Source organism: Rhodotorula toruloides, assembly GCF_000320785.1.
Source record: "Rhodotorula toruloides NP11 unplaced genomic scaffold Scaffold3, whole genome shotgun sequence".
Lineage (NCBI taxonomy): Eukaryota > Fungi > Basidiomycota > Microbotryomycetes > Sporidiobolales > Sporidiobolaceae > Rhodotorula > Rhodotorula toruloides.
The window spans coordinates 1279289-1306443 of record NW_015622963.1 but is presented as its reverse complement, the minus strand read 5'-3'; the positions used below and the strand labels follow the sequence as shown (position 1 = coordinate 1306443).

Below are 27155 nucleotides of genomic sequence, written 5' to 3'. Positions count from 1 at the left end.
GTTGTAGGAAAAGTATTCATGTTCTGTTCCCGCACGCATTCGTATCGTTCACTCTCGTGAAGCGCGTTAGAGTAACGAGAGACGACGGGTTGCTTGCAGGTGGTATGGAAGGCTGCAGGAGATTGACTGAGAGACCGGGAAGGACGAAGGGCGATTAAAGGGTAGCAGAGGCGCCGAAGTGCGAGCTGCGGTCGGTTTGAAAGGCGAAGGTGCGAAAGATGCGCTGTGAAGCGGGAGAGGAGGAGCAGGTGGGAGCGGCCGATCACTCCTCGCTGTCTCGATAAAGCTGCACCTCATGCTCAAGTCGGGAGACAGCCTGTAGGGAGGAGGGCGCGCTCGTCAGCAACGAAGCTTACAAGACGAGACGGCGCCTCTACGCACCTGGTTCAGCTCCTCAATCTTGGCCGTGTACTCCCTCTCGACCTCGCCGAGCTTGGCTTCGTGTGCTGCATGCAGAGCCTTGATGTCGACATCGGTGACGGCGCCGGCGAGCGACTGGCTCGACTTGAGCGCCTTTTGCTGGGCATCGACGAGCTCCTGCCTGAGGTGCTCGCGGTCTTCCTCGACGGCGAGCAGCTTGTTTTGCAACTCGACAAGAGCCGTGGTGTGGTCGTCCGTCCGGCGCTTAAGCAAGTTGACGTGGTCCTCCTCCTTCGAGGCCAGCTCGCGCTCGTGCATTGTTTCGAGCTCGGTGAGCTGCGCGGCGGTCGACTCCTGCGTCGACTGGAGGGCGAAGTGCGCATCTTCGAGCTCCTTCTGCGCATCGGCGAGGCGGGCTTCGAGAGCGGCGAGCTTCTCCGAGTCGGCGCTGGCCGGAGTAGAAGCAGCGGCGGCAGCCTGCTTCTCAGCCTGGCTCAGGGCGTGCTGCGCCTGCTCGAGCTTGTCGTTCGACGACCGCACGGTCTCCTCGAGCTCGGCGATCGCCTTCTTCGCCTTGTCGAGGTCAGCCCTGGTCGCATCGAGCTCGACCTTCAGGCTGTTGTCTCCGGCAACTCGCTTCTGCTCGGCGCTGGACTCGGCATCCGCGAGCTGCTGACGGAGGGAGGCGAGCTCGTCGGCGTGAGACGAGCGGAGTTGAGCGAGCGAAGCGTCGGAGGCCGAGCGGAGCTGTGCCAAGTCAGACGAGTGCGTCGAGAGAAGCTCCTCGCGAGTCGATGAGAGGGCCGAGGCGTGCTCGTCGCGGAGGGTCGAGAGAGCAAAGTCGTGCTCGTCGGAGAGCGACTGGGAGGAGAAGAAAGTCAGGAATGTCGGAAGCAGGGCGAATTGACGCTGCGCACCTTGACTCGACTCTTCAGCTCCTCCTGCTCCTTCGCCCACGCCTCCTTCTCTTCTCGCAAAGCCTCGAGCTCACTCCTCAGCGCCTCGACCTCCTGAGCCTTGCCCTCATCGCCGCTGCTCGCCTGAGCCTTGACACGCTCGAGCTCGCCCTCGTGGTCCTTCTGGAGCGCAGCGAGCTTCTCCTGCCACGTCTGCGCCTCGGTCGCACGAGTCGACTCGAGTTCGGAGGCGTGGGAGGCCCGCAGGTCGTCGAGCTCAGAAGACGGGACGTGCGAGAGCCGGAGCGAGTCAAGTTTTTGGGCGTGCATGGTGCGGAGCTTGCCAATCTCGTCGGCGTGAGAGGAGCGCAGAGACTCCAGGTCCTCGGCGTGCGAAGAGCGGACCGAGTCGAGCTCAGATGCGGGAACGTGCGACGCCTTGATCTCCTCGACCTCCTTCGCATGCTTGCTCGACAGGTCCTCCATCGCGGCGGCGTGCGACGATTTGAGACTCTCAAGCTCTTCGGCGTGCGACGATCGGAGCAAGTCGGCTTCCCCGGCTTGCGACGACCGCAACGCCTCGAGCTCTGCCCGAAGCTGCTCGACCTCCTCGCGGTGCTTGGCCTCGAGCTCGGCGATCCGCTCTGCGTGAGATGCCCGCAATGTGTCGAGCTCCGATGCGTCGACTTGCGACAACTTGAGCTCGTTGAGGGCGGAGGCATGGCTTTGTCGGAGCGAGTCAAGTTCGGCGGCGTGCGAGTCGCGCAGGGTGTCAAGCTCGGTTGAGGGCACGTGTGAGGACTTGAGCTCGTCGATGGCGGAAGCGTGGGAGGTACGAAGAGAGTCGAGCTCGTCGGCGTGAGATGAGCGGAGTGTGTCGAGTTCGGCGCTTGCGACGTGTGACCTGTGCGGCCGCATGCAACCGGCAAAATAAGCTTTGGCTGGCCATAAGAAGCTTGTCTGCTCGAACTATGGCAGCGCCGGACGCACGACTTGATCTCGTCCCTTTCCCGCTTGACCCCGTCGAGCTCTTTCTCGAGCGCCTCGACCCGACTCTTCAGCTCCTGCAGCTCGGCGTCCCTCTGTTACGAGAACCATCCGTTCGAGGTCAGTTACTTATCGTCGAATGAGCGGACAAACGATGCGATAGTTCGAGACGCACCTTTCCCGCCTCGTCCTCACGCTCCTTCTCAACTCTCTCCTTCTCCGCCTTGAGATCCTCAACCTGCTTCTCCAGCTCTTTGATCCGCTCATCCTTCTCCTTCAGCGCTGCGGCCCCCGATGCTGCGGGACGCCCAACAACGCCGGTCGAGGCAGACGAACGAGTTGAGAGGGACGAGCCAGGGCGGGCGGTCGCAGTAGTCGTCGAAGGACGGGCGCGGGCGGTAGTCGCACTTGGAGTCGTGGAGGAAGCGAGAGGCCTGCGGACTCCGGCTCCAGCCGTAGTCGCCGAGCGTGCGGCGGCAGACGAAAGAGGCGGCTTGGCGGGCGAGACGATCCCGCCAGCTGGTCGCTCGCGAGTCGAGCTGATAGACGAGCGGAGAGGGGCGCGACTCGCGGTCGTCGAGCCGGTGGATGAAGGGGGAGGCCTGGTCGTGGAGGAGGTCGAGGCGGAAGAGAGGGTCGAAGGACGGCGAGCGTGCCCTGCGCCAGGTGCCGGCGCTCCAGTCGAGGGAGGAGCGCGACGAATTCCGTTGGTAGTTGATCCCGCAGCAGCCGGCGCGCCAGGAGCCGCCGTTCGCCTCACGCCGCCAATTGTCGCGCTCGATCCGACAGTCGACGGCCTTCCCGCTGTGCCCGTCGCGGCACCTAGCGGTCGACGAGTCGTCGCTGTCGCAGGAGCGGCCGTAGGAGGTGCGCCAGGGCGCGGTCGGGCGCTGGGAGCAGAGGAAGGCGGGAGAGTCGAGGGCCGCTTCGTCGCGGTACCGGGCTTGGTTGGCGGGTTCGACGCGGCGGGAGCGACTTCGGGCACGGGAGGAGCGAGGGACTCGGGTTCAGCGGCGCCGTTGGTTTCGGGAACAGGCGTGGAGTCGGCTGCGGGAGGAGGAGCGGACCCTGCAACGGGGTGGAAGAGGTCAATTCGGGCCGAAGCTGGGAGCAAGCATGCCCAGAATATCTCAAGCCACGCCTCGCAGCCTGTCCAGCGCCGCTGACCACGCCCACTCGCCCTCCTCACCAAGTTGAGCGATGAGAATTCGAGGGTACCCACCTTCTCCCAGCTCCTGCTGCGCCTCCTGCTCGACCGGAAGCTCCTTGACCTCTTCCTCAGCATCCTGGGCTCCACCAGCAGCTGTCCCCTCGCTGCCAGCCGCCGGGACCTCCGCCTCGACTTCGCGCGTGTTGGACGAGTCGGCGGGCGCGTGGGTGTCGACTAGCGCTGCGGGCGAGTGCTCAGATAGCATAGTCGGCTCGGTGGCAGTGTCAGCCATAGCTTTCGAGGCTTTAAGCGGGTTGAGAGCGATGCGACGAAGAACAAGGGGTGTTGAAGGTTGGGATGAGGGTTGTGGACTCGACAATCTCCTTCGTAGGCCGTATGGAGCATGTCAATGGCCCTATAGAGAAGCTCGTAAGCGACTGGCAGCTCCGTAGAACCCCTGGAACGCGTTGCTGTCTTGCTTCTCTTGCTCGTCTTCCCTTCCTCGCTCGAAACGACTACAAACGAGCGCAAATCGCTTCAGAAGATGCAGGATAGAAAAACCACAACAACCAATAAGACACACACGCCCCTCCATCCTCCAGAACGAGCCCTCCCTAACTCTCCTTGCCCCCCTCCTCACTCAAGACTCACCCCATCCGCAACTTCCTCCGTCTCAACCGTGATCCTCACCTCCCCGAATGCCACAGGCTGGGGTCCCGAGCGCCGAGTGGTGGGTAGGACGAACCAACTTGAGCGGGGGGTTCCGAGGCGGGTAGAGGAGATTTGTGGGCGGAGACGAGGCAGAGGAGGGGGGTCGTCGAGGTGAGGAAGCGAGTCGGGGAAGGAGGAAGACTCGTTCGATCCCTCGTGCTTAAGCGCCTCACCATCCTCCTCCGACGACCGGAGCACCGGCAAACTCACCACCTCCAGGCCGTCGCGCCTCGATAGCCCGGTATCACCAGGAACGCGAGACGCGCGGTTGAGCGAGAGGGCGTTGTAGTTGAGGTAGATGCAGGCGCAGAGGGTTGCGGTGAAGAGAATCCATTTGTCGAGCGTGGCGGAGAGTTCGGTTCTGCGGGCGGGACTCGTCAGTTCGTTGCGGTCTCGCGCGATGGACATGAGCGAGAGGGAAGAGTGCGCACTGCTTCCACCCTCCACCTCCGCGCCTCAAACCGCCTCTCACCAGTCCCACTATCAACCAAACCACATCCGCAATCAACAGCGTACAAATGAGTACAATCGTACTCGTGACCTGTCATCCACATTTTCCCAGCCTCAGTTGCTTACCCTAGCGGAGAAGAAGGGGGAAAGGAGAGACGCACGAGTACGAGATCCCTCTTTGCTTTCCTCAACTCGGCCACTTTCCTTCCCTGCGCCTGAACCCAATCACTCGCTCCTCCTCCTCCTCCCGCTCCTGCAGTGGACACGATCGCCCTCTCGGCGCTACCCACCTCGCGCAGCCCCATCAACCCCTTCTTCCCCTCCCCCTCTCCCTCCTCCCCAAACCCGAGCCCTCGACTCACAACCTTCCCCAACACCATCATCGGTGTATCAGTCGTAGTCCGAGTCGGCACGAGCGCAAGCGAGATATCGAGCGGCTGAGGCGGGAGCGAGGTGGTTGCGGTGTGAAGAGCGATGAGGCTGACGTTTTCCCTGATGTGCACGTGGATCTTGCGTGCGAGGGCGAGGCCGCCGGCGTTTACCTGTCCGGTATCCCGTTGTCAGCCGGAGGAGAAGGAAGGGGAAGGAGGGGAAGGGGAGGGGGACGCACGATGAGGCAAGCGATAGGGAGCATGATCGTAACGCAGTACTGCGCAACCGAGAACCTGTTCCTCCCGATCCCATCAGCCTCTTCCACGCTTGGCGAAGCGCAAAGCAGGGGAAACCGCGAAACGCACTGCTTCAACCTCCCCGCCGCCAGTTGCAACTTGCCCGCCGGCTCTTTCAGCTGCAAGAGCTGCTGTACCGTAGGCGTCTTTCCCGCGAGCTGTGCGTCGAGCGCTTGCAAGGCTGAGACGAGGTCGGAGTAGCGGTCGTCGAGGCGGAGGGCTAGGTGGGAGTTGATTATCGCCAGGACCTGGCACACTTGCTCAAGTCAGTTGGCTCGAGGAGGGAGGTGAGGGAAGAGAGGAAGGGGAGACGAACGAGGTCTGGGAGGGCGAGGACGAAGCCACCGAGGAGGAAGAGGGTGTTTGCGAGGTAAGCGGGGAGGAGGGGCGAGTTTGCTGATTCGCTTGCTACCAAGAAAGCCTGCCCTAACGCCCATCAGTACGCGGGCGAGGATAGGAGAGAGATGGGAGAGGAGGGGAAGGGCACGTACTTGCAGACTCGACCAAGTCCCCATCCACCCTCCCACAAACTGCGGCAAAGGCTGCAACGTCTTGAGCGCGATATACGTCCTCTTCGAGTACTCGTGCGCATAGATTTGCCAGAAGAGCGCGACGAGGACGAGGACGAACGAGCCGTGGGCGATGATGGCGATGCTCCAGGTCACGCGTGGGTTGAGGACGATGAAGCGGCCGCTTGGACGCTCGATCAGGCGGATGAACCAGAGGGTATGGGTGTCGCGGTAGGAGGTGTAGAGGTGGTGGGAGAGGTAGAAGAGCGCGAGGAGGACGGTGCTGTCGAGGAAACGAGCGGGTCAGCTCGCATCTCCGCCCGCTAGGGTACGAGAGGTGACGCACCTGGCGACGATGGTCAACAGCACTGCGATGCGCACGGTAAAGCCCGGTGTTGGCATCGGGTAGTACAAGTCGTGGGCTTCCCGGAGGAGGTAGTCGAGCGTCGTTGCGTTGAGGGTCGCGGGGAGGGAGAGGACCGACGCCGACATTGTGTGCGTCGACGCCGGCAGCGTGAACAAGCGAGTGTGTCGTGCGAAGCAGGAGAACAAGCGAGCGAGCGAGAGGATGAGGAGAGAAGAACGGGCGGGGCGGGACAGAAGGCTTCTTGATGCCCCGATCGCAGAGGGCGAGGGCACTCGCAAGTGGGGCGTGGAATTCGGGACGGAAGCGACTCAAAAGGCAGGGCGATCAGGCGCACGCCTTGCGAGGACGAGGATCAACACGCCCTGGAGAGGAAGGCGAGTTGGAGCGGTGAAACGAGCCTTTTCCGGCCGGGTGAGCGAGCGAGTGAGTGAGGCTGCTGTGTCTGGCTTGATGCCGGGCGCAGCGAGAACCTCTCGCCAGCGAGATGCGAGATGTGCTGCCCACTCGCACGCACGACGGTGGGCACTCTAACTCAGACTGGGCGATTGGCGTTGGGGCGAGGGCGGAGCCGGCACGGGTGGCTGGTCTGAGCGGCTCTGCGGTACGGCAGCGACGCTCTACAGTGCGGGTAAGGTCAGTGTCAGCGAGGCGGATGAGCGAGCGAGAGGGAGATTGGAGGGAGAGAACGGCGACCTCGTCGGCTCGTTCGACTTGAGCTGGCTGGGGTGCACTGTTAGCAAGTGAATCAGATGCCGTACAAGCTCAATGTGAAGAGCATAGTGTGCAGGGAGAGAAGGGGCTGCTAGGTGGACAGGGGCCATCGTCGTCGACCTCGAGCAGCTCCACGTACCACTCGAACTCGCACTCAAGCTCAAGCGACGGGACGCTGTGATGGCGCCGACAGCGCAGCTCACTCGCACAGCGCTCCACGCGTGGCAGCCCGCGCACTCGAACGACCCGCTCCTCCTCACCGCAACCGTCTCGGGCGCACTCGACCCCTCGTTCTCGACAGACTCGCTCATCGAACTATGGACCCCCTTCTCAGACTCGAACAACCCACGCGCCACCGCCCGCTCGAACGCACGCTTCAACACCGTCCAGTGGGGCACGGGCAGGGGCATCCACGGCCTCGACGCGGACAACGGGCTCGGCGTCGTCGCGGCCGGAATGGAGGACGGTCAGGTCGGGCTGTGGGACCCGGCGAGGATGCTCGACGCGCAGAACGGACAAGAGTGAGTTCGCCCCCCTCCACGCCTGCTCCTCCCCCTCATCGTCACCACCACGCCGGAGGGGACGCGTTGGCGAGGCGAGGGCGCTCGCGGGAAAGGCGAGGTGGCTTGCGGAGTACCTGAGGCAGTTGAACGGAACCCAGGAGGTAAATTCCGCCAAGGAACGCGTGCTGACAGCCGTTTCCTCCTCCTTACACTCCCTCGCTCCCTCTCCTTCCAACTCACTCCTGTCCTACGCACCTTCTTCCCTCGCCTACACCATCTCTCTTCCTTCTGCTCCGCCCGCGCCGGACCCTCCTCTTCCCTCCCTTCCACCCTCCCCCACATACCTCCCCTCTACGCCCAAACAGCCCTCTCATCCTCTCGCTTCCCTCGCCTCACTCCGGTCCAGTCCGCGGCCTCGACTTTGGAAAGGCCCAGGGTAACTTGCTTGCGACGGGCGCGACGGGGGGAGAGGTATGTTCTCGCCTCCTTTCCCTCCTTGCGTCCTTCGTGTTTCTCCCATGCGGAGAGATGCGCTAGGTTTGTCGGACCGGAGAAGAACAGACGTTGACGCACAACCGTTCTCGACGCAGATCTTCATCTACGATCTCAACTCCCCTCAAACGCCCTTCTCACCCGGCACCCGCTCGCGCTCACTCGACAGCATCACCTCACTCTCCTGGAACCCCTCCGTCGCACACATCCTCGCCTCATCTTCCAACTCAGGCGCGACAGTCGTCTGGGATTTGAAGACCAAGAGGGAGGTGACGGCGCTTTCGTATGCTGGAGGAGGGGCGACGGGGTTGGGACCGGCTGGGTTTGGAGGGAGCGCGGGGAACCCGTTTGGACCGAGCGGGGGTGGGATGACCGCTGGCCCTGGGGGACTGGGAGGACACAGTGTGGTCAAGTGGCATCCGGAGAACGTGCGTCGTCGGACTCCTCTTCGTTCGTTTTCTCTGGCGGATAGAAAAGTTGACGATGTGTGTGGACGGTTTTTTGCAGCCCACGCGCCTTGTGACGGCCAGCGAGGACGACCATGCGCCCAACTTGCTCGTTTGGGATTTGAGGAACTGGAAGGAGCCTGAGCGCGTGCGTCTCGCGCTCGTTTCCTTCCACGCTGCCCACGCAATTGACTTGGACCTCCTCGGCAGGTCCTCCGCGGGCACGACAAGGGGATCCTCTCCGTCTCGTTCTGCCCCTCGGACTCGGACCTCCTCCTCTCGTCCGGCAAAGACGGCCGCACGCTCACCTGGTCTCTCTCCTCCTCGTCCATCGTTGCCGAAATCAAGCCCTCGACGAACTGGACCTTCCAAGCGAGTTGGTGTCCGCGCAACCCAGGCTTCGTCGCGACTTCCTCGCTCGATGGGGTCGTGGCGGTCCAAGGGTTGCAAGCGACCAACGTCTCGGAGCAAGAGGAGCAGAACGCTGCGGCGGCGGCGTCTGGAGCAGGCGGCGCAGACAGCCTCTTCGAGCAGGCTATCTCCGCAAACGTTGCGAACCACCCGACCGTCTCGCTCGCGCTCGCACCGAAATGGCTCAAGCGCCCTTCGTCCGTCGCGTTCGGATTCGGAGGCCGCCTTGTGCGGATCTCGCATGAGTCGAATGGTTCGAGGGTGAGCGTCGAGAAGGTCGTGACGGTTGAAGAGGTGGTTGAGCGCGCGGAGAGGCTCGAACGCGCTGCGACGGGCTTGGAGGAGGGTGGGTTGGCCAAGTTTTGCGACGATCGGGTTGCGGGTGAGGGAGGAGATGGAGCGAGTATGACCGAGGCGGAGAAGGAGAGTTGGGCGCTCCTCAAGACTCTCTTCCATGCTTCCGCTGGATCGGGATCGGGAACTGGCGCGGGACCGACGAACCGCGAGACGCTCGTCGAGTTACTCGGCGGACAGTGGTTCGATCGCGCCGACCTCAAAGTCCGAGTCGACGAGGCGCTCAAGGTCCTCAAGGCTCGTTTGCCGCCTCTCCCGAACGCTGCGCCCGGATCGCCAGAGGACGAACGCTCGACTTCGTCTGACCAGACCACTACGACGAAGGGCATCTTTGGTGCGGGAACGACGACGGCCGCGTCGAGTGACTCGGTCGCCGATAGCGAGATCACCGAGCCTTCGCTCTTCGGGAACGATAACGCCGCGGCCGAGTCGAACGGCGCGGGAGGGTTGTTCGACAGCAGCCAGCAGCCGAATGGGGACGACTTTTTCGCGACCCTCGGCCAGCAGCAGCAGCAGCAAGGACCGGCGGGCCAGACGCTCTCGGCTGTCCCGAGCCACCTTCGTCAAGGACAGGAGGCGAGTTCGATTGCTGCGACGATTGGAAGCGGCGCATCGAGCGTCGCGAGCCTTAACCTCAAGTCTGCGACGTTTCGGCTCTACAAGGACGCGGCGGACTCGTCCAGCGTCAATGGCGACGACGACCTCGACCCGGAGCGTCTCGTCACGCAGTCGCTCGTTCTCGGCGACTTTGCCTCGGCAGTCGACCTCGCCCTCTCGTCCGAACGCTACGCCGACGCGCTCCTCTTCGCCCTCCAATCCGGCTCGTCCGACCTCCTCGCCTCGGCGCAGAAGGCCTACTTCGCCCGCTGCGCAACCGACAAGCCTTACCTCCGCGTCCTCGAGAGCGTCGTGCAGAACGACCTGGTCGATGTCGTTCAGAACGTCGACCTTGCCGACTGGCGCGAGGCGTTTGTCGTTGCTTGCACGTATGCGCCGACGGAAGACGAGTTTGGTCGACTGGTTGAGCAGCTTGGACAGCGCCTCGAGTACCAGTTCGAGCTTGTCAAGGGCCGACAGGGAGGCGCGGCAGAGGCCGGCGAGTGGAGGAAGAACGCCGTCTTGTGCTACCTCGCCGCTGGCAGGCTCGAGAAGGTCGTCGGCGTCTGGGTGCAGCAGATGCAGGAGGACGAGACCGCCCGCTTGCCCGACGCCGAGTCCGCCTCCGCGACGAGCCGCTTCGAGGCGCACGCGCGCGCCCTCCAGTCCTTCATCGAAAAGGTCCAGGTTTTCCAGCACGCCGTCGGCTACCGCGACACCGACCTCCTCCAGCCGACGCAGTCCGCCGCCGTCGCCGAGTCAGGCGCGCGCAGCTACAAGCTTGCGGCGCTGTACGAGCGCTACATCGAGTACGCCGACCTCCTCGCGCACCAGGGCAAGGTCCAGCTCGCCCTCAAGTATGTCGCCATGACGCCTGCCGACTTTGAGGGCACCATGACGCGGCTTAGCGAGACGGCGATGAAGCGCGACAGGTTGATGCGGGCTGGCGCGGCGTACCAGCAGCAACAGCAGCAGCAGGCGCGCGGTGGCGCTTACGGTCGGCCTGGAGCGTACGGACAGGCATCGACTTCGGCATACGGCCAGCAGCGTGCGAACCCGCTCTCGGCTTCGACTCGCTCGGCTTACAACCCGTACGGCACCCCGGCTGCACTCGCCACGGCGCCCGCGAACGCCTACAACCCCTACGGCGCACCTGCGGCACCCTCGACCGGCTACTCGCAGCCTCCGCCGTCGGTTCCCTCGGTCACCTCGCCTGTTCGTAACCCCTACGCCGCAGCTCCGCCGATGTCGAACCCGCTCGACGACCCGTACGCGCCTGCGCCTGGCCAGGCCGCGCCGCCTGCAGCGAATCCGTACGCGCCGAAGCCGAGCGCAGCCGTCGCTCCTCCGCCCGCGATCGGCGCTGCTGCGACGCCTGCCGGCAACGCTGCCTTCGCACCTGCATTCCCGAACCAATCGGCTGGCATGCACGACCCGTACGCGCCGTCGAACACCAACCCCGGCGCCGGCCTACCCGCCCCTCCTCAGCTTCGGACTGAGTCGCCCAACTTTGCCGCTCGCAACCCTCCTCCTGCCGCGAATGTCCCGCCTCCTCCTCGCGCCAAGCCCGAAGGCGGCTGGAACGACGCACCGAACCTTCCTGGCCTTGGCGACCGCAAGAAGTCGGGAACGCCTGGACCAGGCGCTTTGAGCGCTGCTGCCGCCGCGCCTAAGGTCCCGGCCATCACCAGCCCTTTCCCAAACTCGAGCCCGAATGCGACGCCTGGTCCGTACGGTGGCTTGCCGGGAGGAGCTGTTCCGCCTCCGCCTCCGAGTCGAGGTGCGAACAGGACGCCTGCACCCGGTGGAGCTGCACCTCCTCCCCCTCCGATGGCAGGTCCGCGCTACGCCCAACCGCCGCCTCCGCCTCCCATGACCGGCACCGCACCGCCGCCTCAGCAGCAGGCCAACCGCATGTTCTCGCCTCCGCCTCCCTCGTCGCAGGCGCCCTCGCCTTATGCTCCTCCTCCTCCCGCTTCTCTCGGCACCGCGGTGAACGGCCTTGCGTCGTCAACTTCGTCCATCTCTGCTCCGCCTCCGCCTCCTCCGGCGATGCGAAGCGGACCCGTCTACGCCGCGCCACCGCCTCGAAGCGGGACGCCGGGCGCGCCTCCTCCGCCTCGCGCCGGTGCAGGAGCCGCGCCTCCTCCTCCCCGCGGTGCAGCAATGACGCCTCCTCCCCCTCCTCAAGGCGCCGGCTTCCCTCGTCCGCCTTCGGCTGGCGGGATGCGCGCGCCTATGCAGCCCTTCTCGGCAGCTGGTGCGCCGCCGATGCCGCCTATGCCTTCCGGCCCGCAGTACGCGCGTCCGCCTCCGCCTCCTACTGCATCCGGTCAGCAAGCGCCGCCTCCCCCGCCGCCAAGCGCTGGCCAGGGTGCGCCCAACGGCTCGATGCCTCCCCCTCCTCCGCCCTCGGCTCAGCAGAACCAGGCTCAACAGCGGCCTCCGCCGCCTAGCGGACCTCAGTTCGCGCCGCCTCCTCCTCAAGCGGGTCAGCAGCAGCAGCAGCGTCCTCCGCCTCCCCCTTCGTCTGCTGCGCCGAACGGTCCGCCTCAACAGTCGCCGAAGCCGCCTCAGCCGCAGCAGATGGCTCCTCCTCCGCCAATGGCAGGCCACGCGACGCCCCCTTCGGCACCAAACTCGTCGCCCGCGCCGCCGCCTCCGCGCTCTGAGCCGCCGAAGATGAAGTACCGTGCGTCGAGCTGTTCGTTCTGGCTCGACACTGAGGCTGACGCTTTCTTCTCCCCTTGCAGCTCCCGGCGACCGCAGCCATATCGCGCCGCAGTTCAAGTCCATCGTTGACATCCTGACGCAAGAGCTCGGCCGGCTGAGGCAGAATACTCCTGTGCGTGCTCGCTCTCCGTTTCCCTTGCTTTCTACTCGACTGACGATGTATTTCGCGTGCAGCCTCAGCAGACCAAGATTGTCAACGACACAGAGAAGCGCCTCAATATCCTGTTCGACCTGCTCAACAACGAGTTGCTGACGGAGGCGTCCGCCAAGCGGGTGCTCGACGTCTGCCAGGGTGCGTTGCCACTGTTTCTCGACCTCCCTCAGCTCGCAACTGACGCTCGCGTTGCTCACACAGCCATCCAAGCGCGCAACCAGCACGCCGCGCTGGACCTGCACTTCCAGATGCTCACGAGCGGAACGCAAGACGTCGCTCCCTTCCAGGCGGCGCTCAAGCTCCTCGTGCAGCGGATGGGTCCGCCTTCGCAGTAGTTGCACACCCTTTTCGCAAAAACCGCCTTGGCGAGTCGATACCCACCTTACCTCTCCTGCATCTCTCCCTCTTCTTGTCTCTCTCCGTTGGTCCCTCGTTTCAGTCCTGCAAAGTCTCGCTGTTCACATTCGCGTCATTACGGCCAGGAAAACGCGGCGGCGAGCGGAAGTTCAGCGAGAGAGGCGAGAGACCAACTTGTCCTCCGCGCTATTCTGAGCCTGCTCCTGCTGCCTCGCTTGATTGCAAGGTATATCCTCTGCCTGCTCTGAACCTATTTGCAGGCTCTACAAGGCGCACGAGGGGCGAGGACGCGACACTCTTCCACTTCGCTCATCGCGGTTGTTCCGAGGTGGACTTGGGGTTTCTCAGCTCAGGGCGGGATACCAGTGAGTCCGAGCAATTTCGACAATGCTCCTGACGCTGTGTTCAAGCAAGCAGCCGCATCGGAGCCAGCGGGAGGTCTGGGTGGACTTGATCGAGCAGAGGTGGTCGTCGGGAAGAGTAACTTCAGCTGACGCGAGCTTGACAACCTGCAGGATAGCATATATACCCTCTTCACGACCTGTCAGCCAAGCTGGCGCCCGTACGGCGCAACTCGGGGTCGAGGCGTTCTTCGCTCGACAGCGGCTCTCCCTCTTCTCGCAACGCTCCTCTGCCGACACCCTTCCCGAACGCCTCGCCTGTCTTCTCCTCCAATCTCCCTCTCAACCCTCCGCCGCCCTTGGGCTCCCCCCCACCTTACACGGCTCCCTTCGCCCCGCCAATTCGCAGTCGCAGCGTCCCGCAACTCCCGAATCTCGCCTTTACCAGCACGCTTCCTGATCAGCAATCGCAACTCCCGTCATGGCTTCCTTCGCCGACTGCTGAAGGGCGGCCGCGGTCTCTCCAGGACTCGGCACCTCGACTACCCCGAACGAGAACCTCGTCGTCCAGCTCGCTCTACACGATCCAGCACATCCCGCCTGCAATAGCCGAAGCGTCAGAGGGAGACTCGACGCCTTCATCGCACGGTCGCGCCAGAGAAGCGCGAGAGGACGACGACGAGGATTCGGACGAAGCTCTCGAGATCCCGACTCGGTCAAGCAATACCTCGAGGCGGCATCAGAATTCGAGTGGTGATTCTGGAGTAGAGCTCCTACGCCACCGACGGATACCGAGCGAGCAGAAGATGGCGCGACTACGACTAGGCGGCGCCGCCTCTTCCGAACCTTCACCAGCATCCGTATGTGAATCGCTCCTTCTGGGCACTTATCCTGCGCTAAGGACGCACTCGCAGACCGCTCTACCGACTTCCCGAACGCAGACCTCGCCGCCACGAAAGCGGTACCGCATCTGGACCCCCCTTCTCGTCTTCCTCAACTTCCTCGCCATGGTGCCCGGCCTGATCGGCTTCGTCTACTCCGCCGCCCGCTTCTACTCGACGCCGCACCTCGTATGGGCGTCGTCTACATGGGAGGAGGGTGGCCATGCAGTCGGCGTCACCGACGCTCGCAGCACTCGACTCGACTGGTTCGTCTCGGGCATGTGGGCGCTCGCGACCGCCTACTTCACCCTCTCGCTCGCTCGCGGTCTCCTGCGCCGATGGCTCGTCTACTACACATTCGGTCCGACCATCGTCCGTGTCATCAGCCTGCAAGCCATCTGTTGGCCACTCACCCTCACCACGCACCGCGTTCTCTCTTTCGACCAGCCAGTCGCAGGATGGGTCGTCTGCGCGACGACGGCCGCCTTCTGCAATGTCGTCCAGACCTGGGTGACGAGCAACATCGTCGAGCGGAAGGACCGGCGCGGACAGCAGGGTTGGCGGATCTTCTCGGCAGTCGTGACGATGGTGCTTGGACCAGGCGTGCGGACGGACAAGTACAGGAAGGGCGAGCGCGTGCTGAGCTGGAGAAGAGTGCTGTGGGGAACAGTCCTGCCGTTCGCGGTGCTGGGATGGCTCACGATGAACGCGCTGCTCTGGCAGCAGTTCGTTGCGCGGTACAAGGGTGGCGGCGGTGTCCAACTCGGCAAGCCTCGTCTCAGCGCGAATGTCTCGCTGCCGGCTCGCGGCCCCTCCCTTGCGACAGGACTAATCCCGACCGCCGACATTCGCGTCATGATCCTCGTCACCTCCTCCTGGACGAACCGCTCCCTCACGAACCGACACACCTTCCGCGAGACCTCGGTTCGACTCTTCCCACGCCAAACACCGTCCATCTCCGTCGCCTACCGTTTTCTTCTCGGCGTCGCGCCTTCGCCTCAGACTGCTGCGCGGGCAGGTCCCGGCATTGAAGCCGAGGCGGACGAGTTCGGCGACATGCTCGTCGTCCCTGCGCACGACTCGTATGAGCACCTGAGCGAGAAGATCTACGAGGGGTGGAAGTGGGCGTCCGGCTTGGACGTGGATTACGTTCTGAAGACGGACGACGACATTCTGTTGCGGATGGACATCGTCGGCAAGGAGCTGGTCCAGCTGGGTCGGCGGAAGGAGTATTGGCGAGGCTTTGCGTACTGGTGAGCGGCTCCACAGCCGTTGCGTTGCTCTTTGCTGACTCTCGCGCTCCACAGGGACATCCCGGCCATCAAAGACTCGTCGAACAAGAACGCCGACTTTTCCTACGAGCTCTCGTCCTTCCCGCCTTACACAGCAGGCGCCCTGCACATCCTGTCGAAGGACCTCGTCGACCTCATCGCGCCGCCCTCATCCTCCCGCCTCTTCGTCAAGAACGAGGACCAGAACCTCGGCCTCTGGCTCTTCCCGACCGGCATCCGGCCTATACATGACTACCGCATCCAGCAGGCGCAGGTGTGTGAGAACGATATGATCGCGAAGCATTTCGGCGGGCAGTACAAGGAGCCGAGCGGGTTCGGCCCGCGCGAGATGTACGCCAACATCGTCGCCGGACGCAAGCAGTGCGAGGGCCTCCTGCAGGACTGGTGCGGCGTCTGCTACCCGTCGTGCCGGAAGAGGCGGAATCACTGGCGCGACTGGGGATACGCCTGCGACGACATGAAGGGCGCGACCTTGTGGAACCGCCCCTCCGTTTCCGCCACGGCAGCTCTCGACAGTCCCCTCAAGCTTGCGCCGGAGCCCTTCATCATCGGCAGCGCCGACGACCCGTGGATCCTGCCCGGACTGCTCTCGCAACACTCGTCGCCCTTCTCTTCGACAGACGACTGGTACCTCCTGCACATGCTCTGCTGGACGACCGGCGTCGAGACGTTCCAGGAGCGCCACTACCAGGCGCTCGAGACGATCTGGGCGCACGAGCCACGAGCGATCCTCTTCATGTTCTCGACGAACTTGCCGACCGACTTTTTCGATGACTACACCCGCCAAGGATACGCCATTCACGTCATTCGCGTGAGCAAGGAGGAGATGTTGGAGCGAGGCTGGTACCTCGGACCGCACAGCAAGCGGTGGCTCGAAGATTGGGACAGGTGGCAGAAGGGGCCGAGTTTGTGCGTCGCTTCGTTCCACCTGTCACGCTCGCTTTCGCTGACTCAGCTTTTGCACAGCTTCTCTCATCTCACCGACTACCTTCGCTATCTCTTCCTCTTCAAGTATGGCGGAACCTGTGAGTTGCGCTCGCCTCGCCATAGCGCCCCAGCTGACCCGTCTCCATGCAGACCTCGACATGGACGCGCCATGGATCCGCTCGCCGCCCGATTCCAAGGTCGAGTTCATCGGCGCCGACTACTCGACCGTTGCGAGCGACCTCGACTGGACGCTCGACGAGGACGGCATGTACCTCGCCCCCGGCGTTATGCGCTTCCGCCGAGGCTGGGCCGTCTTCCGCGACATCATGGAGAAAGCTTTCTCAACGACGTACTCGGTCGACTGCTTCAACTGCGTCGGTCCGCGCGCGATTACGACAGCAGTCCGCTCGAAGCGGCACCAGCTCGAGATGCACGGCTTCACGATCTTCCCGCCGCACGTCCTGTACCCGCGCAATTGGGTCTCGGCACACGAGCTCGTCCGCGCGCTCGCTCCAGGCGAGGGGAAAGCGGAACTCGCTCGGATGGCGCGCGAGTCGTGGTCGATCCACCTGTTCGGCAAGATGACGAACCACCTGCGGATTCAGGCTGGCAGCATTGTTGGCGAGGCATTCGACGCCTTCTCACTTCGCATTCCTCGACCCGTCGGCCTCCTCTCCTCCGCCGACACCGAGAAGGCGAAACCGCCATCTTCCGCGCAAGGCATCCAGCTCCGCTTCCCTTCTTCGTACACCTATCGCGCCCGCACGACCCTCGAGCAACTTGAGACGCCCAACTTGGCGCTCGTCGGCTCGGCAGACGGCCACTTTGACGGCCTCGACCTCATCTCGCTCCGAGGCGTTCTTGCGAGCGGCTCGCCGGCTGCAAAAGCCGAGATCCGCTTCGCGACAGCGAAGGGCGGGCGGGTGGCGTATTCTGTGCGGGGCTTGTCGGCCAGGACGGCGGACGGGCAGGCGGAGTTGCCGGGAGGGAACGAGGTCAAGGTCGTCGTCGAGGAGGCGAGACTGAGGGACATCAACGCCGTCCTGCGGTCGACGGTGTACGTTCCGCCGCGACGAGCAGTCGAGGGCGATGTGGAAGACTTGATGGACGAGCTGCGGATCGAGGTGGAATGGGGAGGCGAGAAGGTAGAGGCAAGGATTGCGGTAGAAGTGCCAGCTCCGCCGAGTACGGGCTAGGTTGACGCTCTCGGAACGATGTTGTATCTATGTCTCTCGCTCTCCGGACGCAAAGAAGGGAAGGAAGACCCGGAAACCGTTACAACAACACGAGGAGACTTCTACAACAGCATTTGAGCGAGCCGAACGATACAGAACCTGTCGAAGGGTACAGAACCTGCCAAACGATACGGATACAGAGTGGATATGTCGTCTTCACGGCCGCCAGATGGAAGGAAGAGGGAGGTAGGCGTCGCGAAGGTCGTGTCGTCGCATCCGGCCGATGTGTCGCACCATCTCGTCGTGCGCGTCCTCCTTGAATTTGCGCAACCAGATGTTCATGCGTCCCTCGAGGTCCTCGCGAATGCGGTTCTCGAACGCCCGCGCCTCGGTGATGCTCGACTCCCAGTACCGCGCGCCCTTGAGCCGCTCCAGTCGTCGCTCGTCGTCCTCCTGGCTCATGATGATGCGGCGCCCTTCGAGGAGGCCCTCGACGTAGAGCTTGTCGTAGGCCTCGAAGCGAGCGAAGAGCCAGCGGATGAGGTACGACTCCTTCCGACGCCATGCTTCGGTCTTGTACGAGTACTTCTCGAGCTGGGCGATTTTTGCGCCGAGTTCGGTGATGAGGTCTTCGCGCGAGCACGAGGAGGAGACGGACGAGAGGGAGGAGTAGCCCGAGTCGTTGGCGTAGTTGAGGAGACACGAGGTGGACGAGCTGGAGGAAGCCGACGACGAGGCGACCGATTCGGGGTGCGAGAGCTCGTTGATTTCGTCCTTGAGGCAGGCGATAGCGAGATGGCGCTCGGCAGTCATGAACTCAAAAGCGGGAGAGGGCTTGGCTTCGAGGTGCGAGAGGAAGGGGCGGGAGATGACGGAGGTGGGAGGGCGTGCGGGCGAGGCCTTCGACGAGAACTGTTGGGCGAGAGCGAGGAGCAGGAAGCGAGGCAGTCGACAAGGCGAGAGGGCGAAGGGGAAGCGGGCGAAACCGAGACGTCAGCATACGGTCTCGAGAAGCGCAGGGAACGAGAGACTGAACGCACCGGGTTAAGCGACGAGCAGAACGAAGCGACCGCACCGATGAACGAGCGCGAGGCGTTGGGCGACGAGGAGGCGAGGAGGGGGTGACGGTCCATGGCGGGCGGGAAGGAGGCGAGGAGTGTGCTGGAGGGGTTCTCGGTGTGAAGTGATGTCGATGGGTAGCTGTGGGTGTGTTGTGCTGTAGGCGCTTCAGAGTGCGAAGGCGAGTGCGAGTGAAGAGAAGGAGAGAGAGAGGCGAAGCGAGGCGAGCGCGAAAGTCGTTCGCCCGCGACGATCTCGCCGTCTCAACGAGCCAGCCATCCGTGACTTGGGCAAACCTTGTTGAGTGGCGCAGTCACAGGGGGTAGAGCAAGGTTCAACGGGCGAGTCTCAGTCGAGTTTCAGCCAGTGGACAGCTTTGGGCGACCAGGCCAGCGTGGAAAGTAGCCGTTCGACTCGAGACCAGGAAGAGGATGTGACGGACGCTTATCGTCGGCGAAGGACCATTCGAGAGCGCTTCATATGTCGAGGAGGGGTCGAAAGGGTGGCAAAGCATGTGTCGGCGGCGAGAGAAGGAAAGGGAAAGCCAGGCGGAGGAGCGCGAGGTGAAGAAGGTCGTGAAAAGGGTTTTGAGGAGTCGTGAGGCGTCCGTAGGGTTCGACTAGCCATCGAGGCTGAAGTTGCTGTGTCGTAAGCATCTGAAGGCGACGAGTCGGCGAAAGGGGCGCGGAGGGGTTTGCTGAGGCTGCCGCCACGCCTTTCCTCCAATTCCAGCATCCCAGTTTGCGCCGCTCGTTCCGCCGTGACCCTAGACGCTTGCTGAGGGGATCGAGAGGCGGTAGTCGTGTTGAAGAAGTGGCCGGGCGGAGGGCGGGCGGAGGGGCGTCGCGGATGTCAGAAATCTGCAGGTCGGTGTTTGACGGGTTCCTGCGTCACTGAGACCCTGCAGTGCTGCGCCTGGTGGTCTTGACATTGAGCTGTATACCAGTTCGAGCGGCGGAGACTGATGAGGACGAGGAGGCGGCTGGCGCATCAAGCCCGGCTCGCGGGGGAGCGCACAGGGGGTCGAGTTGTAGCAGCAATGGTTCTTCGCCGACCGAGCAGGCTAGACAACCCGCTCGTGGTCGTTGTAGCGGGAGCGAGGCACCGAAACGAGCGAGAGTTGCGGGCGCGCCTGTCGCGGTAAGGGTTGAGTCTGAACCATCCGCTGCCGCTCGTCCGCTGGCTGCCTGAGCTCCACGAGGGGTTGAGACTAGCCTGGAGAACGTCGTAGGAGCCGCGAAGAGCCGGCGCTGAGGACGCTCGTTCTCTTCCCGTCGTCCATCATTTGCCTCATTCCTCCTCGCCGTCCGCAAACAGCCCGTTGGACCTGGGTGGCCGCCTCACACGCAACGTTGAGGAGACAGTCTGCGGCTCGTTGTCCGGACGTAGCGCAGGAGACGTTCGATACCCTTAGAAGCTTGTCGTCAGCCAGGAGACTCGTTGTAGCCCGTCGTTCCAGCGCCTAGCTCGGCCTCCCCGACCGCAAACCCAGCACAGCTGCCACATCTGACCTTCATGCAGCTCCGCCAAGTCCTTCCGCCTCGCCTGCCCGTCGTCGTGTCCTCCCTGACCCTCCTTGCTGAAGCCGTGCAAGCCTGTCCCGCTTTCCTCACGCTCTGCTGCCGCCCCAAGCCGGCCCAAGGGCCTCTATCGCCCATTTACAGCCCTTCATACTGCCTCAAAGCCTTCAGAAGCCGATCCACAGGCAGGGGAGCGCAGGAAACGAGCGATTCTGAGTGAGTCCCCATGGGCGAGGGAGGCACGAGGAGAGCAGTCGGAGCGACTGCGAGGCGGTCGACAGGAGTCCTTGAGCATAACTAAACCTGGTGACAAGCGAATGTACTGGTCTGGGCAGCAGGACGGGAGAGTCTGTGAGCGGGAGGAGAAGAAGAACAAGAGGGTCAGTGCAACGGCACTCAGGCTGGCAAGTCGACCTCTCTGCTGCGTAGAGCGTGTATTGAGCATCGTGGAGAGCGCACGCAGCGTCCACGCGACGCCAGCACGAGCGCAAGAGCGAAGGTTGAGAAGGCTTCCTTCCTCAACAACGAGCAAGTCCCTCTCCCCCTCTAGCGCGACAGCCAGACAGGAGTGCGAGTCATACAGATTCGATAACAGGCAACAAGAGGTGAGACCGGAAGGGGACGGGTCGAGAGGGGGTTACAACAAGAGTCTGGAAGTGTCTGTATCGAGCGGGTCGCCAAAGTCCGTCTATAGCTGATAAGCTCACGCCCACAATACTCCCACTCCACCGACAACCATCGCGAGCGCCACAACCGCCGTCGCGCCCGCCCACTCGCTCGCCCTCCCCGCTCCATTAACCGCTCCATCACGGTTCGTGCTCCCCGCCTCGCCCGTCGCCGTACTCTCCGGCACCTTGATCTGGTCCGTGACGCTCGGGACGGCCGTCTTTTGGCCTGCGGCGGAGAGGTAGTCGGCGTTGATCATGGCAGCGGCGGAGAGGAGGCAGAGGGCGTTGATTTGCGTCTTCGGGCCGGCGGTGGTAACGTTCCACTGTGCACGAGGAGCGAGTAAGCGTCAGCAATCGTTCTCCGCATACATCAAAGTATCCCGCGAAAGACGGAGCAGCACCGCGCAAGGACAGCAGGAGCGCCAGAGAAGCGCGACGCACCGGCCCACCCCACCACATCCCAAACAACCACGTATCGTCGAGGTTATTGAACGCATTACTGAGGAGCTGGGTGTTGACGAAGTTGTAGATGTTGGGGTCCGGGCGCGCGACGTAGAGTTCTGCAAGGCCGAGGAGGAAGATGCCCTTGAACTGAGCGCGAAACGAGCGAGCGTCAGCGAGTGAGTCAAGAGAGGGAAGCGAGGGAAGGAAGGGGACGCACGACCGTCTCGTCTTGCTGACAGCCCGGAGGCTTGCCCGGTCCAGGCGGCGGGTCGTGCTCGCAACTTTCCGTCAAGATCCCCGTCTGGTGATCCGTAAAGTCCCTCATCGCGGCATACGCGATACTCCTCGCCAAATCGAGGACCTTGGTATTCCCCGTCGCGTAGAACAGGTCCGCAAGCCCGAAGAGGAACGCGCCCGAGTTGTACGTCCAGGTTTGCTCGCCCGTCTTGGTGCATTGGTCCATCGGCTGACCTTGCCAGTCGGCTGTGATGGTGTCGTAGACGCGCCCGTTTGAGGGCTCAAACGACCAGGAGAGCCACCAGTTGAGGGTGTTCATCGCGTAGTCGAAGTGCGTCGAATTGCCCGTGTAGCGGTACAGGCGCGTGAGGATGCTAAAGTAGAGACTGCTCGGACCAACCGCCCATCAGCTCCGTCCCTTGACGCCTCGCAGGAGAAGCTCGAACGCACCCATTCGTGATCGTGTTCTTGATCATCGGCTTGTACGTCAACCACAGCACGCCACCTCCGCACGTGTCGGTCCAGTAGAGCGAGTTGTTGTTGTTGATCGTCTCGACCATATTGAGCCAGGTCGTGTTCGGGTAGGCTTGGTGCGCGCGGAGGGCGAACATGGCCCACCAGCCTGAGTGACGGGAGGATTGGGCAAGTCAGTCGTCGCTAGTGAATACACAGGCGAGGCGTAACGTGACGGAGGGTGAGGGAAGGAGGGGAAGGAGAGGGACCGAGAGGAGGAAGGCAAGACGCACTCTGGTCGTCAATGTACTTGTCGATCATCCACCCGAGGCCGTCGTTACGGATCAAGAGGTCCTTGATGAGGAGCTCGTTGACTGCGCACGTGTAGTGAATGGTCAGGACTCGTCTCGAGCCGACACAATCCTTTTCCGTCCTCGACCCAGGAGGCTAGAGATGGAACAGCCTCGCGTTGTCTCGACAAGAGAAGCGTGAGACGCACCTTGGTTCCCGAGCGCGAGGTCGAGGTTCGTGTAAGCCATGCCCAGCACAGGCGTCTGCCACCAACCTGTCCATCTACATAGCAACGTCTCGATCAGTCCCGAATCTCGCAGAAGACGGGACGAAGTACGCACTCGAAGACTCCGTTCTCGTACCAGGTCTGCATTCGAGCGACGGCTGCTTGTGCGAGGGTCGCGATCGTCGACAAGTCGTTGATGTCGATCCCTGTCGACACATCTCCCCAAGTCAGCCTCGATGTTTGCGCTTCGGGAGAGTCGACGACGCACATGCAGAGGGCGGGAAGGGGACATCTACGCTCGAGACGACGGCGCGCTTGTCGACTCCTCCGTGCTCGTCCTTGGCATCCTTGTCTCTCTTCGCCCGTCGTCCCGGCTGGAAGCGAAACTCGTCCGTCCTGAACGAGTTGTTCCGTCCGGGCGTATACAGCTGATGCCTGTCCTTGGCTGTGACAGGCCGTGGCGCAGGGTTGGTCGGGTTCTCGGGGAGACGGATGTCTTGCAGGAGCGGGTGGACGGGGTTTCCGGGGTCTGAGGGGACGAAGGCGTGGCCGTGCCGGGGCTGGTGAGGGAATGCGAGGTAGGGGTCGTCGTAGGTCGACGGGCAGGACTCGACTGGCGATGCAGAGGGAATGGCGAGTGTTGAGCGAGTGCCGAGGAGGAGGACGAGCGAGGACGCGGCGAGCAGCAGCGGGACTCGGCGGCGGTTCCCCATGACTGAATCGACCCTTGCGAGCACGCTGAGCACCAGCAGCGAGTCCCTCGAGCGAGTTTGTGAGCGAGCGATGAGCCGGTGAGGTCAAGAGAGCAGGGGCGAGCGGGTTCGACCTCGACGAGCACCGTCTGCCGCGGTGAGTGCAGCCAGATACTCTCATTAAACTCGTGCTTACTCGTACTCGCCCACAGTCCAACTCGCACCCTCCCTCGTCCCCTCCTCGTCCCGCTCCACCACCCCTCCCCCTCGTACGGGCGCATCTCGCCATGTCGTACGACGGCGGACTCGCAGAAGACCTCGCAGTCTACTCCTTCAACGACCTGGGCAATCAAGAGTCTGACCTCGCGCACCTCCTCGACGACGATGCCAACGCTCTCAACGACGAGACCTTTGGCGCGCTCGAGGGCGGCGATGACGAGGCGTTCGGCGCAGATGAGGCATTCGGGGCACCTGTCGGTGAGTCTGCGGGTCTCGCGGGCTGCATCGAGCGCTGTGGGCGCTTTTGCTGGTTCTCTCGTCGGGGGGGAGACGAGTGCTCGTGGGCTCTCGGGGACACTGGGCGGAGCATGAGTGGCTGTAGTCTACTGGCATGCGCTTCTGCAGCTCCAACGATGGGAGCGAGCGGGATTGCGGATCATTCGACGGAGTTGGCGAGGTCTCTTCGCGCAAGAGGCGGATACATACCCTCGACCAACTACACGCCTACCTTGTACGCCCAAGCCCTTGCTGACTGCCTACCGACGCATTCGCAGGCAGAGACTTCGACTTTGCCGGCTCGACCGCCCGTTTCCTCGGCCACGACCAAGTCCCGTCCTCCACGAAGCCCATCCAGCAGCCCTCGACAGCCTGGACCGACCCGCTCCTCTCGTCGTCCAAGCCGCTCTCGAGCTCGCCATGGACGAGCCTGAACGACGACCCGTTGCTCTCATCGGCTGGAAAGCCTGCGTACACCCAGCCTCCTCCGGCGGTTCCTCAGCCGTCGAGGCAGGTCAAGACGGTTGAGGAGGTCGAAGCCGAGATGCGTGCGGCCGCCTTGGCGCGCCAGCAGCAGCAGCAGCAGCCGGCGCAGACCTCGACTCGCCCGATGACGCTCGAGGAAGTCGAAGCGGAGATGCTTCGTCGGCGCGGTACCGCCGCCGCCGCCGCTTCTCCTGCCGTGCCTCCCGCACAGCCGCAGACGCAGCAACTCCCGCCCGGTCTCGCTCCTCAGCAGCAGACGCCCCTCGCCGCCGCCCCTCAGCTCCCCTTCAATCCCGCGACTTTCAACCCCGCCACCTTCATCCCTCCCGCTCACCTCCTCCCACCGAACTTCACCTCCCTCCCGCCGCAGATCCAGCAACAGATCATCGCGCAGCACAGGGCCGCGGCAGCAGCTGCCGTCGCCGCAGGGACGTTCCGGCCTCCGTTGCCTCAGCAACCGCCTCAGCCTGCGCAGAGCCAGAGCCCGGCGTTTGGAAGGCCTCCTCAGGGTCCTGGAACGCCTGGTCCGGCCTTCCCTCCCCTTGGCGCAACCGCGACTTCGCCCGTCCCAGCCGCAGCGGGAGTGGGCGGACCCAACTTGATGGCGACGCTCTTCCCGCCGCTCCCGTCCGCGGCCGGCGCACAAGGACCCGTTTCAGTCGAACAAGGCCTGCAGATGCTCTCGCTCTCTCAACACACGCAGCACCCGTCTCTCACGGGCGCGCAGCTTCAAGCGCTTCTGCATCAGGCGCAGTCGCAGGCCCAGGGAGGGGGCGAGGGAGGAGAGGAGGAGGAGAAGAAGAAGGCTGCGGATGAGTTGGTCAGGATGGTGGAGCAGAGGATCATGGAGCATGAGGAGGCTGAGGGGAAGAGGAAGAGGAAGGCGGCTAAGATTGCGAGTATGGTGCGTCACGCTGCCTTTGCTCACGACTCTCGGTCTCAGCTCTACCTGACGGCAGAAGCTGACGAGATGGATGAACGGCATTGTTGTATCGCAGGCCAAGCACAACAACCTCATGTCGAACTCGGACAAGGACTTCATCACTCGCATTCAGGTCTCGCAGCTCGTCACCGACGACCCGTACGCCGACGATTTCTACTTCCACATCATGGCGGCGATCAAGGCGTCGCGGCAGCAAGCTCTCGTCGCCTCTGTGGGCGGACCTCTGCCTGGTCCCGGACCCGCCCCGCCTCAAGGTCCCAACACCAACTCGAACGCGAACCGCCGCCCGACGCGGCGCGAGAACGCGATGAACCGGATGGCGCAGAACGTCCAGCGCCTCGTCGACAGTGCCAAGAAGCGCAACGCGACGGGCGGAGTTTCGGGCGGGGCGGGTCACACCCTCTCGCTTGAGGGCGCGCTGGGGAAGATCGCGACGAGGACGAGGAGTGCGCCGAGGCCGCTTCTGCAGGTCAAGCCTAGCTCGACGAGCGTGCACAAGGAGCGTACGGTGGCGGAGGAGCAAGGCGCGGAAGGCGCGAGGAACGGATCTGGCTCGCCAGATGCGGAGAAGCAGCAGGGGCAGGGTGGGAAGAAGAAGGCTGGAGCGGGCGTCTCGACGGGCCAGTCGCTTCTCGCTGGCGCGGGGCTGATCACGACCACCTCGTCCGCGTCCGACGCTGCCTCCGCTCCGAACCCCATCACCGGCCCACTCTCGCACCGCGACGCACTCGCCATCATCGAGAAGATCTACGACTGCGTGCTTGACCTCGAGCAGTTGAGGCGCATCCAGCCTGCGCTGTTCGCGACTGCCGAGGGCGTCCGTGCGCAGTACGAGCAGATGACGGTCGAGGGAGAGGTCAGGGAGCAGATCAGGGAGAAGTGGGACGAGGCAAAGAGCGCGGTCCAGGAGGCTGAGGACAAGTACAAGGAGCTTGTTGACCGCTTGTGGGACAACCTGCACGTCATGGAGCCGCTCGATGCTTGGTGCGTTCGCCCTCTTCCCGCTGAAGACGAGACTGCGCAAGCTGACTTGTCGCTTGCGGTCTCTTAGCACGCCTCACCCGTTCATCTCGATCCTCTCGCCCCTGAAGGGCAAGCGCATCCTCCCGCGCGCGATCCGCCACCTCTCGCCCGAGCAGACGCTCACTCTCCTCACACTCCTTGTCGCCACCTTCGATACGCTCGACGTTGTCGTCGAGGCGCCCGTCCTTGACCAGCTCGACACGACCGCCTCGGGCCGACAGCGCCGCGTCGCCGTCGAGACCAAGACGGAAGCGCTCCTCAACTCGATTGTCGCGCCCATCATGGCTGTCGTCGGACAGGCCCAGCTCCGCATGGTCGTCGGCATGCTCGGACTCTTGATGGACCGCAACGACATCCTCAAGGTCGTCCGGTCCAAGCCCGGTCTCGCCTTCCTTACGATCCTCCTCTCGCGCGCCGAGTCGCTCAAGCAGGCGACGCCCGCGCCCGAGCAGGCCGACTTGCAGCAGTGGCATCGCACCTTCACCCATCTCTTCGGCGTCCTCTCCTCCGGCTCGAACCTCATGGCGCTCTTCCCTTCGACTCGCCTCGCCGCCGCGCTTCCCTTCGGCGTCGCGCAGTACCAGTCGCTCGAGGCTCTCCGACCCGAGGCCGACCAGGACGACGAGCCGGTCTGGCGCTTCCTCGCAAGTGTCGCCGTCTGCGCCGATCCGGACCAGCAGCAGGTTCTCGTCACCGGCGTCCGGGACAAGGTCATCGAGAATGTCCGCTCTGCGCGTCAGCTCGAAAAGGTCAAGGCGGCGCAGGCTCCGGCTGGCGCGCCCGAGAAGGCTGCCCTCAAGATCGTGAGTTTCGCCCCGACTGTCCTCCTTCCACTTCGCTGACCCTTGCTTTCGCTCGCAGCGCAACGTCAACCTCCTTCTTCACGCTCTCTCCCTCGACGCGTCGATGATCGAGACGGACGAAGACTGAAGTCGCTTTCCTCCTCTTGTCGGATCTCTTCTCCTCCCTTCTTGTATACCCTCTGTCTCTGTCCCAGCCTATTATGCTAGACGTCCATCACAAGCAATCACAAATACAGTATCAAACAGCCGGCGGCGACCTCGACGTTGTGTCGACTCGCGCCGTCCCACCCACCTTGGCTTCATGCGACCCATCCGGAGGTGCTCTTCTCGCTCTTCTTCCTTC

The 27155-nt window shown here is 63.6% G+C and overlaps 7 protein-coding genes across 7 annotated transcripts; 3 read left to right on the top strand and 4 right to left on the bottom strand.

The window, feature by feature from the left end:
- Positions 1 to 262: 262 nt before the first annotated feature.
- Positions 263 to 3685, bottom strand: RHTO_05077 (M protein repeat protein; the record flags this gene model as incomplete). Its single annotated transcript, XM_016418740.1, has 6 exons — positions 263 to 316; positions 382 to 1221; positions 1278 to 2160; positions 2247 to 2338; positions 2419 to 3311; positions 3466 to 3685. 6 exons carry the CDS (start codon positions 3683 to 3685, stop codon positions 263 to 265), a joined length of 2982 nt encoding a protein of 993 aa, XP_016276016.1.
- A 344-nt stretch (positions 3686 to 4029) lies between these two features.
- Positions 4030 to 6223, bottom strand: RHTO_05076 (uncharacterized protein; the record flags this gene model as incomplete). The annotated part of the gene is made up of 8 exons (XM_016418739.1): positions 4030 to 4465; positions 4536 to 4645; positions 4716 to 5096; positions 5165 to 5219; positions 5292 to 5470; positions 5539 to 5643; positions 5714 to 6014; positions 6078 to 6223. The coding sequence occupies 8 exons, from the start codon at positions 6221 to 6223 to the stop codon at positions 4030 to 4032; spliced, it is 1713 nt and encodes a 570-aa protein (XP_016276015.1).
- Positions 6224 to 6989: 766 nt separating this feature from the next.
- Positions 6990 to 12834, top strand: RHTO_05075 (protein transport protein SEC31; the record flags this gene model as incomplete). The annotated part of the gene is made up of 8 exons (XM_016418738.1): positions 6990 to 7330; positions 7678 to 7783; positions 7903 to 8232; positions 8312 to 8398; positions 8461 to 12304; positions 12366 to 12457; positions 12520 to 12637; positions 12701 to 12834. 8 exons carry the CDS (start codon positions 6990 to 6992, stop codon positions 12832 to 12834), a joined length of 5052 nt encoding a protein of 1683 aa, XP_016276014.1.
- A 1169-nt stretch (positions 12835 to 14003) lies between these two features.
- On the top strand, positions 14004 to 17493 carry RHTO_05074 (galactosyltransferase, glycosyltransferase family 31 and 32 protein; the record flags this gene model as incomplete). The annotated part of the gene is made up of 5 exons (XM_016418737.1): positions 14004 to 14057; positions 14112 to 15331; positions 15386 to 16279; positions 16337 to 16395; positions 16448 to 17493. 5 exons carry the CDS (start codon positions 14004 to 14006, stop codon positions 17491 to 17493), a joined length of 3273 nt encoding a protein of 1090 aa, XP_016276013.1.
- Positions 17494 to 17688: 195 nt separating this feature from the next.
- RHTO_05073 (uncharacterized protein) lies at positions 17689 to 18605 on the bottom strand (the record flags this gene model as incomplete). The annotated part of the gene is made up of 2 exons (XM_016418736.1): positions 17689 to 18384; positions 18513 to 18605. The coding sequence occupies 2 exons, from the start codon at positions 18603 to 18605 to the stop codon at positions 17689 to 17691; spliced, it is 789 nt and encodes a 262-aa protein (XP_016276012.1).
- Positions 18606 to 20754: 2149 nt separating this feature from the next.
- On the bottom strand, positions 20755 to 23083 carry RHTO_05072 (alpha-1,6-mannanase, glycoside hydrolase family 76 protein; the record flags this gene model as incomplete). The annotated part of the gene is made up of 8 exons (XM_016418735.1): positions 20755 to 21042; positions 21161 to 21310; positions 21381 to 21786; positions 21851 to 22022; positions 22147 to 22227; positions 22353 to 22426; positions 22486 to 22576; positions 22639 to 23083. The coding sequence occupies 8 exons, from the start codon at positions 23081 to 23083 to the stop codon at positions 20755 to 20757; spliced, it is 1707 nt and encodes a 568-aa protein (XP_016276011.1).
- A 266-nt stretch (positions 23084 to 23349) lies between these two features.
- Positions 23350 to 26939, top strand: RHTO_05071 (DNA topoisomerase 2-associated protein PAT1; the record flags this gene model as incomplete). The annotated part of the gene is made up of 5 exons (XM_016418734.1): positions 23350 to 23539; positions 23836 to 24947; positions 25042 to 25970; positions 26038 to 26812; positions 26871 to 26939. The coding sequence occupies 5 exons, from the start codon at positions 23350 to 23352 to the stop codon at positions 26937 to 26939; spliced, it is 3075 nt and encodes a 1024-aa protein (XP_016276010.1).
- Between the last annotated feature and the right edge of the window lie 216 nt (positions 26940 to 27155).